We start from the raw sequence: 12,772 nt of genomic DNA on the forward strand, positions 1-12,772 counted from the left end.
TGTTTTACTGGGATGAAGTGACTGACTTGCCCGTTGAACGTGTTCTCCTCCATGCCATGCCTCCACTGTGAAATCCTGTCCAACCAGTTGAATCTGCCGTTAGTTGAATCTGAGCAGAGAGTATAGCCATGTACCCTTCAGATTTCATCCTGCTATTTCTATAAGCACTCAAATTATCAGTAACCACTAGGAACCTGGTTACATTGGTAGCCATGGACATGCCCATGGCAGAGCATTGATGTTTTAATCTAATCTTGACTGTAACCAGCTCTTTGTATCTTGTTCTAAACCCTCTGTATTTCCATTCATGAAGGTACCGCTTGACTGCGGACTAGTCATCTTATGTGGTCTTTCAGGGCCTTTGGTTTTCAGTGCATTCTTTCTGAGAACGTTTCTGATGGTTCAGCACTAACTTCAGATCTTTTATCTGCCATGAAATGTAAGTAAATGGGCCTCATCTGGCCATCAAACTGAGCTACTAACTGAGGGCTGTGTATTAAAATTATTTCCTAAAAAGTTAATGCAGTTGTTTTATTACCCCACATTGAAATTCTGCCCTGCAATCATCTCTTGATTGTATGATTTCGAATCTGCTTTGGTGGTTTAAAGAGGCGAAAAATATTAAAAATCATGTCATTGTGCAAAGTCTTACAGAACTAACTCTAACCCCTTAATGACATTTTCATGCATTACATTGTTTTACTGGCAAGCCAAAGACATAACTCCCTCAGCAGCCATCTTTCAGTGCACCACAAAACTATTTTCTCTCAAGCATAGCTTTATAGCAAACCTTCTTTGTTACCAATTCATCATTTCACTCTCAGTGCCTCAATACCATGCAGTTTTTTCAAACCTGTCCATATGCAGCACTTTGCCATAAATATAACTCGGAAAAAGTTCCTTTGTGGTTTTTTTGGATTTTTGATTTCAGAGTAACATCCAAGTATCTATTTGGATAAAGTCATCTGTGGTCTTTTGCAGATGCTGTCATCTAATCTCTCAGCTTTTCAGACTTTCTTGGCAGCAGCTCTTTATCTGTTGTTGGCTGTCTCTCAGTCTGTCAGTGCCCAGATAAACTCTCCCACAAACACACTCACACACACAGGAGGACGAGAGAGATTTTACGTAGTTTTTTATTTCCAACAGTCGAATGTAGAGAAAACTTTAAATTTTCTTTGTTCCTTTTGGTTAAGGGTCATTGCGTGTAGTTCTCACTGAACAGATGTCACTTTTCTTTGCATTTTCTCACAAATTGTGAATTGCATGTGTGTCTCTTGCATTATATTTTTTAGCTGCAGAGCCAGTCCCCTGAATGAGATGAAACCACCTCCATCTTTATTTTATCAGCAGACAATCTAACCTAACTCAGAGCCAGACTACGTATGTCGCTGAACATTTATTTCAAATGATAAGCTGCAATGATGAAGCAATCTGGTGCTGTGGGGTTATTTTAGTTGGCAGCTGTATAAGCTAGAATTTTGCCTCATTGTGCTGGTGTTTGACCCCGCTCACTGCAGTGTTTTTAAACAGAAATGTTGAGGAGAGAGTCTAAAACTGATCATCTTTCAATCTCCGCATATGTTTGAGTATGTAGAGAGACAGGAACGATCATTTTAAGTTGTCAGTAATTGCTTGGGAATTTTTTGTTGTTTTTCGCTGCTTGAAAAAGTTGCACATAAGAACTCAAAACACCAACATTACGCACGGAGCTCCGTGACTTGTGTTGTTTATATCAAGCTGTTTTTGCAGACGCTTAACTGTGTATAAGGGCCAGACTGTGCAGCACATAACTTTATGGTGATTGTGACAAGTAGATAGGGATGTGTAATTCAGCATGATCCAGAGAGCACTATAAAATGATAACAATACCACAATCTATTTTGGGAGTAGCCTAAAGACATGAGAATTGGTTAGAGCAAGATTATGTAACAGCTGAAAGAAGCAAGCATCCCTTACTTAAACAAATGAAAAGTAATTGTGTTAGAGTAGCATGATCCTTTATCATCCTCGGAGAAGCATTTTAATGGTTTTATCAAAAAAGTAACACAAAACACAAATCCACACTTTTTGGTTTTCTACTTGTTGTCCAGTCATGATTTGTCAGGAACCCCATCTGATTAGATGTAATGTAATGCAAGGGATACCTCTTTGGCTTTATTTTCCCCACACAATGATAGCCTTATAACTTGGATTCCCAACATGAAGATATAAAAGGCCTACAAACAAAAGGGAGCAACTCATCTTGTTGTTTCCTTTTATTCTCGTTTATTTTTACTTTATTTTTTTTGATGCCATCTCTTCTGTTGCTGTTTACTTCTTAATATTCTTTAAATCAAACGATTGGTTAAAGCGTTAAGCCCAAAATCACGGTTTAGGTTCACATACAAGCTTTCAGTACGTAAGGCACGTTTAAAATGCAAATTTCTCTCCGTGGTTACCACGGTTACGGGTCATTGGTTATCAGGGTCAACCAATTGTGATGACACCAGCAGAGCGCTTTGTCAGGCTTTGAGGGAAAATTAAGGCAAAGAGGTACTCAAGCGTTACAGTGTAAAGATGCCATCGGTATGTGATAACATGGGAGAGAGAGATGGCCGCCAGTAGTTCCACTGACTAGTGTATTTACAAAGCACTCTGCAGCCATCTTGAAATGCATTCTGGGTATTTATCCAGGCTTCTTTTTTTTATTTTTTACTTTCATTTCAATGATCACCAGAACATGAAGACTGCATGTACAAATAAAACCTTTTTACCCTGAAGGCTAGACATCTGCCTTCATCTTTATTTTTTGTGGAATTCACCCATAGGGATCAATTCAGGATTTATTTAATGACATGCCTCAAATGTCTCTGTATTTAGTCCCAATACCCCCCACTATCCCAATAAAAGTCACATTATTGCTCATCTGATAAAGTTTTTACTCAATCAGTCATTCTCTGTGTTTTCCAGGTGTCAGTGGTACTTCAAGGCCAAGATGACCTCAGAGGATAAAAGAAGGGCGAATTATCAGAATGGGCACGGTAAATCAATCAAGCTGCCTCTCTCCTTTTCCTTTGTTTTCTATGCTTATTGCCTGACTTTGCAATATCTGCTAAATAAGTTCTAAGTAAGGAACAAACTCTTTTTGAAGCTGGTTTTAACACTACTTGTGTCTGAATGACCAAATATTTGTCTAGAAAGTGACATGTTTAATTTAACGTGGTGCCAGTAAACAGGGAATAAATCTGAAGTGAGTCTGAGAGCCATAGTAGGGAGCTAAGAGCCACCTCTCTTCACTTTGCATTCAACATGCACCACGTACTTCTGTATGGATCATTTCCCATTTGTTCTTGTTCCTTTGCATATTGAATTTTGCACCGACTTCACCATGAGCTTTTACAGAATACAAAAATGCCTACCCGCTTTTGTCACGTGTATTTATTTAATAGAGCCACTAGCGTGCTCTTTCATCTGTCTGTTTCTTCTTCTTTCCTTCATCTGTTGTCTTCCTTCTTATGTCCACTTAAGTTTCAATTAATATGAGCATGAGCTTTATGAGCTTTTTTATTATTTCATATTATTTTTTTCTTAATCTGGTTACACATGACAACTGCATCTCTGAGCTGTCAGCTTTTGCACTCCAGTACTTTTCTGTTGCTTTATATCTTTTATGCCCAACTTTTCATTCCTGACATGAAAATCACAAATTGAATTGAGAGCTGTGAAGTGAAAACTGGAGAGAGAGAGAGAAAGAGAGATTTGAAAGGGAGTTGAGCAGTAAAATGAAGACGATGGTGACAAGGTGAGGGAAATTTGCTAGAGGATAAACAAAAAAGGGAGACTCAAATGAAGATGAGGGTTGAAAGGTACAGAAAGAGAAGAGAAGACAAAGAGAAATGAGGACTGTTCAAAGAGGACGGTTGGATCGAGGCCACAGAGCTACAATCGGCTGTGAAATACAGTGCATATCTCCTGTGTCCTGTTTCAGCGGCACAGTGTGAGATGCTGAGCAGAAGCTGTGAAAGGGGAACCGGGTCCTTGGCATTTTGCTTGTGTCGATTCGTGCCTCTGAGACAACTCGTTGTTGTTTTTTTGTTTTGTGATACTCTATCGATCCCTGAAGGAGAAGCACAGCTTCTGTCTGGGAGCTCTCCGCTGGGAGGCGAGGGTCAGCGCCAGACCAGCAGCAGCTTGTTAAAGACTCGCTGACTTGCTCAAGGACACTTCGGCAGGGTGAAGGGTCGCTTTAAATAATGGCTAAAAGCCTGCCACGGTTAAAGGAGGGTTCGGTGCTCAGTGTGCTGCCCTGCGGGGATTTAGCCAAAGATTTGTGCTCGTTGTCTCATAGCTCGTAATAAATGGAAGTGGGAGGATGTGTTTGAAGCCATTTGTCTCGAGAGAGTTGAATTTGTTTATATAACATCCTATGATCCAGTGCTGATGGAATAATATAAAAAATAAAAACAATTTAGAGCTTTCTCCTATCGATTTATCTAAGATAGGTAGACTGTGTGAATGTGGGTTTGTCTGCTTTTTTACTATGTTTTTGTCGGCAGCTGGATATTTCAATCATTTCTTTCATTTTCTCTTTAGCGTATCTGTGTGTTTGCAAACTGTTTTCCATGCTTTCAGCGATAACACAAGGATGTTGGGTCCTGTGCAGTCAGCTTATTATAGCGGTTGGTTTTTGCCACACTTAACTAAAGATCAGTAATCCCATGAGTGTGTTTATTTTCATCCTTTCCACATTCCCTCAGTGAATGTAAAACTACCTCGTGGGGTACAAGTACCACTGATTGTGTAGTATTTGAAGCATGCATAATGAAGTTGCAGCCGTACCATCAGTAAACTCCACAAAAAACAAACTGCATGTACGCCACTTCACTGTATTGATTACTCGCTGTGTTTGTCCACAGTCCCTTTCCCAGGAATAAAGACTTACGTGGATCCTGATACATACGAAGATCCCACGCAGGCTGTCCACGAATTCACCAAGGAGATCGACCCCTCTAGGATCCGCATTGAGAGGGTGATCGGAGCCGGTATGCTCACGCAGACGTGCACACACTCTTATACGCTTGCTCACTGACACAATGTTCTCCTGTGATCACAAGAGTATCATTTCATGTTGTTTTGGATAACAATAGTTTTAAATGTGTATATAAGATTATCAGTTTTTACCACTCTAAACGCCTCTCTCTTTCTCCTTTGTATATACTAAAGAGGATGCCTTTTTCATCTGCCAGCTTCTCCCTGTCATTTTCTTGACACACGCTGTTGGAATATTAAAACTTTAACAGGTTTAGAGAACAAAAGGAAATGTAAGAATAGACTTGAGGCTTTTTTTAGAAGGTGAAAGAGAGAATGTTATGAAGTTAACCTAATCAGAGCAAAGCTAATAAGGCTGAAGTTTAAATGGGAACTCCAACACTGCCCCCAGGTGGTATGCTGCATTACCTGCTGATGCCGCGACACTTTCTGATATACATCGTATCGTGTTTATGTGTGTGTCTATGCGTATTTATATACTCATATGGCATTAAAAAAGTAAGTCTGCATTGCATAAATCATTAAATCTGGATAGACTTCATTTAAAGTTAGGTTTAGGCAAGTAGTCAGGAAGTGAAGATGCAAGTGAGTTTATTGAGCTCCGTGTGTGTGTGTGTGTGTGTGTGTGTGTGTGTGTGTGTGTGTGTGTGTGTGTGTGTGTTCTCCAGGTGAATTTGGAGAAGTGTGCAGCGGCCGTCTGAGAACACCAGGGAAGAAGGAGATTGCCGTGGCGATAAAGACACTAAAGGGAGGCTATGTTGAGCGTCAGAGGTGGGACTTCCTGCGTGAGGCATCTATCATGGGCCAGTTTGACCACCCTAACATCATCAGGCTGGAGGGCGTGGTCACAAAAAGTAAGGAGGATTGTGAGAGAGGTTGCTTACTTGAGGCAAATTCAAATCGCTCCAATGTACATGCAGTGTCACCTCTTCAGTACGTTCTTCTAATATAGTCTGAAACATAGTTGGCGGTGATTTATGGAGGAGCCTGTACACAACTGATGCCGCTGATGAAAAACTGTATTTTTAAGCTACGAGATAAATCTTTTCTTCATAACTCGCGTCGCTCCCCCATACTGCTGCTGCTTCGCTGTATTCACTGCCAACACACAAACTCAAACCCAGTCTACTGCTTCTTCTGCACATTCGAGCCTAATGAGTTTGGCATTTTTCCATGTAGAATTAAAGAAAAGAACATTGCATCATATAAACATTTGAAACTCTGCTGCTATATTTTTATCAAAAAGAAAGAAGACCCCTCCCCCCCAACAGTTTGGCTGTCTGTTGTAGTCTGCGCAAAATCCTGAATTAACATTAAGCATTTTGCTTATAAAGCAATAAAGTTCCACCTTTGGGTTTTTGGTTGTTTTTTTCTTTGTTTGTTTTTTTGTATGGTTGCTCTAAAAACAATCTTTAGGGCTGGAACAGACTTTTCCATACTGAGTAATTAGTCACCATGTGAAATGACTTTGCTCTGTTTATACGTGGCTCAATGTCACTATTTCTGCTTACTTATTGTGTAAATTTGTGTATATGTGTGCATTTTGTTTGCAAGTGGCCGGGGCTGCATGGCTGTGTAAGTCTCCTGTTTTTGTGAAGAAACACATTTTACCTACAAAACTCGTGTGCGTGAGTGTTTGAGTGTGGACTTGTTAACGAGCTCTGTTTTACTGGGCTCACCCTGTGCAACATATGGTTGTTTTTACAGGGGTTGTATAAACTGAGACATCGCTGTGAATATAAATGTGTCCCCTGAAGACTTTCAATCCCTCTGTGAATGCAAATAGAGGACACTCCTCAGCTCTGACCCCCAAGTGATAAAAACCCAGGCGATAAGGGTTTTTTGTTTGTTTGTTTCTGAGCCAATACTGTCATTATTACATTTAAGGCAATGATGGCTGGTTTTTGCAGCCACGTATTTAAGCGTTTTCATGCACTAACATCTCTGAAGAGAGTGAGTGGAAAAAAGTCCTCCCAACAGCACAGAGCTGACTTGTGCAGTAAGACTCTAAAAACATTTTCAGTGACTGTGACTGAGAAACCTTTCATCACATCAGAGGTCAACAACTGTGTCTGCCTGCGCTGAATAGACATCTTTTATCAATAGCACCTCTTTCAAAGCCATTGAGATCACTCTCTAGTCATAATATTGCATCTGGTCCATTTGTACGTTTCATATTTTCTTAAGGTTTTAAATAATCTCAACTTTTAAATTTGATATATAAGTATATATCTTATATCTGAATAAACCCGTTTCCATGACTGCGAATTCAAAAGTGAACATATGCATACAGCACCCTATACATTAAAAGTCATTTGTGTTTGCAGTGGGGCATCAGACTGTATGTAGAGGCTGTATGTATCCTATCTGTGTTCACCTGTCTGTCTTTGTCTTTTCTCTCACTCTCTCCATCTTTCACTCCTTCCATCTGTTGTTGTTCTTCGGAGACTAATTATGGAGAGTATTGTGCTGTGACTGACTGCTATACCTGCTCTGAAATAACAGGTGACACATTAGATTCTGGCAAGCAGGTGCGTTTGTTTTTGTTCAGGCGCTGCACTGCATAACTATATATTGTTTCCAGACCTTGCTAATTAGCTCGGGAAAGCCAAGCTTGATCAAATAATTTCTTGTCTATCCCTGCTGGATTTGTGTAAGGAGGGATGATATTTAAAAGTGATAGGCTTTTGCAGATTTAAACAAAAACATGTGCTCATTTGGTCTCAGGTGATAGAGTTCAGCAAAAACAAGGCTTTACTTATCTAGCCATATGCCTGTGTATATATATATATACTCCATGTCTTCCATTTTTGTGACTGGATTATACATTATGAAGCTCAACACATATTATTCCTGAATGTGTGTTTATTTTAAGTTGTTTGGCTTGCCGATTTGAATACCACAGTAGACTTTCAGAGATTATTTCATCACACAACACCATTGACAACAGGTGCTCGGTCTTCCAGTGGAAATGCTCCAAGCACATTCTGTTTAACAGAAATGTTCTAAGCCTGCAGCGTTTGCAATTTCTGTTTAAACCAAAGTGGAAGATGCTTCATTAGCAATCCATAGGAACAATGAAATGCTGGTGCTCAAGTGACCATAACTCGCACCATCTGTTATTTTTATAATTATCTCATACTTCAGACAGTTTTGCATACTTCTTTTGGAAAAGTTGCTGTTCAAAGCCGTTATAAAAGTTAACCCAGCATTCATTCACCAAATCAACCTGTCATTTAGCATCTTTAATCTTTTCTTTTGTAAAAAGTGCAAAAACAATTTACGTTTACAGTCACGTCCTGTGGAAAACTAAGTACACCCTTACAGCTCCCGTGGGAATTAGGAGGATAAGTAGATAAGTAGTAGCCATATACTGCTAATCAAATATTGACCACCATCAAATTCAACTAGATCTATAAAAGCAGATGTTTGGGCAGTTTGCTGGTCTGGAGCATTCAGGTGAGTATTAATACAACGGCATCTTCCCAGTCCTTGAGAGATTACCCCAAGGTCGGATCATGCAATGCTCAGACAAACTTTAAAAAACTCAAGAGCCACATCTCAGAATCTGCGGGCCTCAGTTACCATTTTAAATGTTCATGATTGCTCATGATTGTGCAATAAGAAAAATATTAAAAGTTGGGAAGCTCACAAAAAAAACATCCATAGTTCAAATTTACAAAGCTGCATCTGAGCAAACCACTGCTGGAACAGTGTCTTTTAGCTCGACTAGACCAAAGTGGAGATGTTTGGCCATAATGCACAACATCAAGTTTGGCCAAAGTCAAACAGAGCACATCAGCATGAACTACCAAGCACAGTAGTGGAGGAGTGATGGTTTGGACTGGTTCTGCAGTCACATGACCTTGGCCTCTTGCAGTCAATGAGTCCATCATGAACTGTTCAACCAAAGCAACTGAGACTCATATGTACCATCGGCCCGACTGCTAAAGATTGACTGAAGCTGGGTCATGCAACAGGACAATGATCCCAAGTATATTAGAAAATCTACACCATAATGGCTGAAAAAGAAAAGAATCAAGTTGTTGCAAAGTCAAAGTCCAGGACTCAACTTAACTGAGGTGCTAAGGGGAAACCTTAAAAGAGCTATCCATGAATTCATGTTTGCCAACCGCAGTAAACTGAATTAGTTTTGTAAAAAAAAAAAAAAAAAAAAGAGTGGGCCAGGCCAAAATTCCTCCGCAGTGATGTGAGGGACTGTTAATGCAATAAAGGAATTATTACAAGCTATTGAATCATGCGGAGTAGTTTTTTCAAAGGACTGCAGAGTCCTGTGAAAACTTTCTGTTTTGACTGAATGATTTTTTCATTTGAAGGAATGATGGTCTAATTACTCCTCTAAACTTTTCACTTTCAGCAGCTGCACATGATACAATACAAGAAACGTGTCTTGGCTCAGTATGCCTTACTAATAATATGTTGTAGTCACTCAAACAATAACAAATATTGTCATTGAGATTATAGCCCAAAGCTGGCAGACTTCCTTATGCTGCCTGTCTTTTTTTTTTTTAACAATTTAGCTTTTTTCTGTCAAAATCCAGCACAGTTGCACTATCCAGATGCACAAAAACTCAATTATGTCAGTGCCTGTAAACACGCTGCTATATTGTCCAAATTATAGTCCAACTTGTAAATGAGAAGTCATTTAAATTCAAATTAGATTTGACATTTAAATAGGTTTAAGTCACATTATTGTGTCAACCTAATCAAACTATTACTGTCTCTACTGAGCTAAAACACTGACCCCAAAACTGAAGTTTTAGGTTTGTCCTTCAGCTTGTTACGCACTATTATTCATCAGTTCAGATGAAAAAATACATAACAATGTGCATCATTTTGTAAGCATTTCAAGTATTATATGCATATATCAGAAGTGTCCAAACCTTGTGGTTTGTTCATATATTGCTGTCTCCCTTCTCGTAAAAAAAGATCTATAAATATCCTTGAAACAGAAAAAAAATGTGGAAAATTAGGAATATTGGATAGACATTAAAAGTAAGACGGCAGTCGTCTGTTGAATTATGAAACGGCAAATACTCACCTGAAACTGTGTTGAGAGACCCCATTATATAAATGTCTGTAAAATATTCCATCTTCCGTCATGTCATTTTCATATTCCTGTGTGAGTTTTAAAAATTACATGAACTGAAAGTGTAATAACATGGTGTCTCTTCACCAATCAAATACTTGTCTTTCTCTTCCAGCAGTTCAGGAGGGTTTACAGCTCACCAGAAAACAGGCCTTAGACAGTTGGTTTCTAGCTGTAAACCAGTCAATCAGTAACTCTGTAGGGATCCTCGGTGGGGAAACAAAAACATTTGGAAAGAGAAACTGGGCTTACATTTTTTCTAACTAATGTTTCGTGTCATACATGGACTGAATACTGAATACGGTCCCAACTGACCGGCTGGGTATTTTGAAACGGACAGATTTTATCAATTGAGCAGCTTGACTTGATGCATCAATAAACTGCTCATGTTCTGTGAGGTTGTTTTTTTCAAGTTGTTTTCCCTCCTGGATTTCCTGAAATAGTAACTAAATTTAAAATAATTGAAATACTTTGTAATTTTGTCAGCCGCTCTTTATAAGCATAATGCGTTTTCTACATTAATTCAATTATAATGTTTTAGATGATCAGTGGATCATGTAGGATGGCATGAGAGATAGCATGCAATATTCTTCTTTTATCAGAAAATTCATAATTAATCTGTTTAATCTAATTCTTTAACTGCTTTAGACTACTAGCTGTCTTCTCCATAAATAAAAGATCATTCTCATTGTATGTTTAATGCACGCTTCACTTTGAAGTCTGCTTTACAGTCTGGCCGAGTTTAGATGGTTGTTTCAGAACCAAACATAATCAAATTTTATTTCAAAAACATGCAAACTGAACTAATACTACAGACTGAATATACAATTAGTATTTACTGCAAAGAAGGCCGTGTTTACCTTATGAATAGCAAGTAGCTATGGTAGGAGCAAGCAGCATACTCAGTTTCTCAGGCAGGACTCCTTCACTTCACTTCTTCGACTTAAGAGGCCAACTGGTGACATTTGGGTGGCTAGATCCAGCCTTTATAAACAGCATGTGCTTTGGACCACAGACATTGTGAGTCTCACTCCATTTCTGCCAAGCTCCTTCGATCTTATCCTCCACCCTACACTGTAAACGGGCCACAATGCCACAGAAATATTCTGAAATAAACACGGTGTATGTGCTGTCTTTGTGTGTTTTTGCAGGCAGGCCTGTTATGATCGTGGTGGAGTACATGGAAAATGGATCACTGGACTCATTTTTGAGAGTAAGTGTTGGAGTGTCGCAGAACTCAGGCATGATTATTTCCTCAGATAGTCTCAAAATCTCTGCTGTACATATTTTTACTGCCTCTGCATGCCTTTGCACTTAAGGCTTTGCGAGATCACTTCTAGTAACATTTGTGACTCATCACTTATATGAATTATGTAATGTATTTACTGTAGCAGACTCTCCTCTCAGTTTGCTGCTCAGCTTAATTCTGAACAAACTAGTTTCTTCTTCTTTTTTGTCAGTAAATTTTCTTTGTCTTGCTCTCTTTATCCATCCTTACCCTCCTTTTTCTGCCTTCTCTTTCTCTGACCCCATACTTTCCTCAATATCCTATTCTTCCTGTTAGCAACATGATGGTCACTTCACCGTCATCCAGTTGGTTGGCATGCTGCGTGGCATCGCTTCGGGCATGAAGTATCTGTCAGATATGGGCTACGTTCACCGAGACCTGGCAGCTCGAAACATTCTGGTCAACAGCAATCTGGTGTGTAAAGTGTCAGACTTCGGCTTGTCCCGAGTCTTGGAGGACGACCCGGAGGCAGCTTACACCACAACGGTACACCTGACACCCTCCAATAACTCAGCCCTCATAAACCAAGCAGCTGCTGCTAATTTATTACAGCTTTTCACAAAGCTGAAATCATTTTGTTCTATGTCACAACTGGGAAAAATGTTACTGTTAGGACCTGCACTGAGGTTGCATCGATTGCATCCATTATTTTCCTGGGATTTTAATGTTGAACCATTTTAGGAAACTAAGGCTGTAATGCGTAAAAAGCTTCTGTTTTTTTAAGTTGTTTCTCCATCGTTGCATTTTATCGCCTCAAAAATTGCTAGATGTGAAATATTGACAGGTAAAGCCAAGAGAAATCTAAACAAAAGATGAAAAACAAGGAGCAAATTCAGAGGGGATATCACTGAAACATGAAGAGATGAGCAGGCAAAGAAAGTAAGCAGGAAGTGTAATCGATTGCAGAACAGACAGACTGACGACTAACAAGGGAGACGCTGAACAATATATACACATGAGGAGCGAATAGGGATCAGGCACGGGTGGACAATAAGTGCAAAGCAGACAATCATAGAGGCAGGAAAACAAAGGAAACAAAACCAAAGAGGCACATAGAAAGTGATTACCAAAATAAAACAGAGACACTGAAAACACAAGGAGAGACAAAGGAAACACAGGGGATAGTGAGGAAAGGTAATGAGAAGTTAGTGAGGAGATCTGAGCCTCGACAATAGCTACAGCAGCACAGTAATATCCATGATAAAAGTTTACCCTCACTCCAGTCTTATTCACAGCCAGCTGGTGTAAATCTGGCTTTGGTAGCGAATCTCATTAGAAGCAGAGACTGAAAGTTTTAAACCGCAAAAGGCACGGAAGTCCAACCTAGCAGCTGTTCCCTAGCTGTT

At 39.5% G+C, this 12,772-nt stretch overlaps 1 protein-coding gene across 2 annotated transcripts in view; it reads left to right on the forward strand.

The window, feature by feature from the left end:
• LOC101465476 (ephrin type-A receptor 6) overlaps positions 1–12,772 on the forward strand; it is a 180,133-nt gene that overhangs the window by 159,335 nt on the left and 8,026 nt on the right. For both annotated transcript variants that reach the window (XM_004555569.4, XM_014408236.3), the window contains 5 exons: positions 2,950–3,020; positions 4,896–5,021; positions 5,697–5,882; positions 11,290–11,351; positions 11,703–11,912. In XM_004555569.4, coding sequence (XP_004555626.1) covers positions 2,950–3,020; positions 4,896–5,021; positions 5,697–5,882; positions 11,290–11,351; positions 11,703–11,912 — 655 coding nt within the window. The remainder of the gene's footprint in view (positions 1–2,949; positions 3,021–4,895; positions 5,022–5,696; positions 5,883–11,289; positions 11,352–11,702; positions 11,913–12,772) is intronic.

The sequence above is a fragment of the Maylandia zebra genome, linkage group LG16, assembly GCF_041146795.1.
Source record: "Maylandia zebra isolate NMK-2024a linkage group LG16, Mzebra_GT3a, whole genome shotgun sequence".
NCBI classification, from domain to species: Eukaryota; Metazoa; Chordata; class Actinopteri; order Cichliformes; family Cichlidae; genus Maylandia; species Maylandia zebra.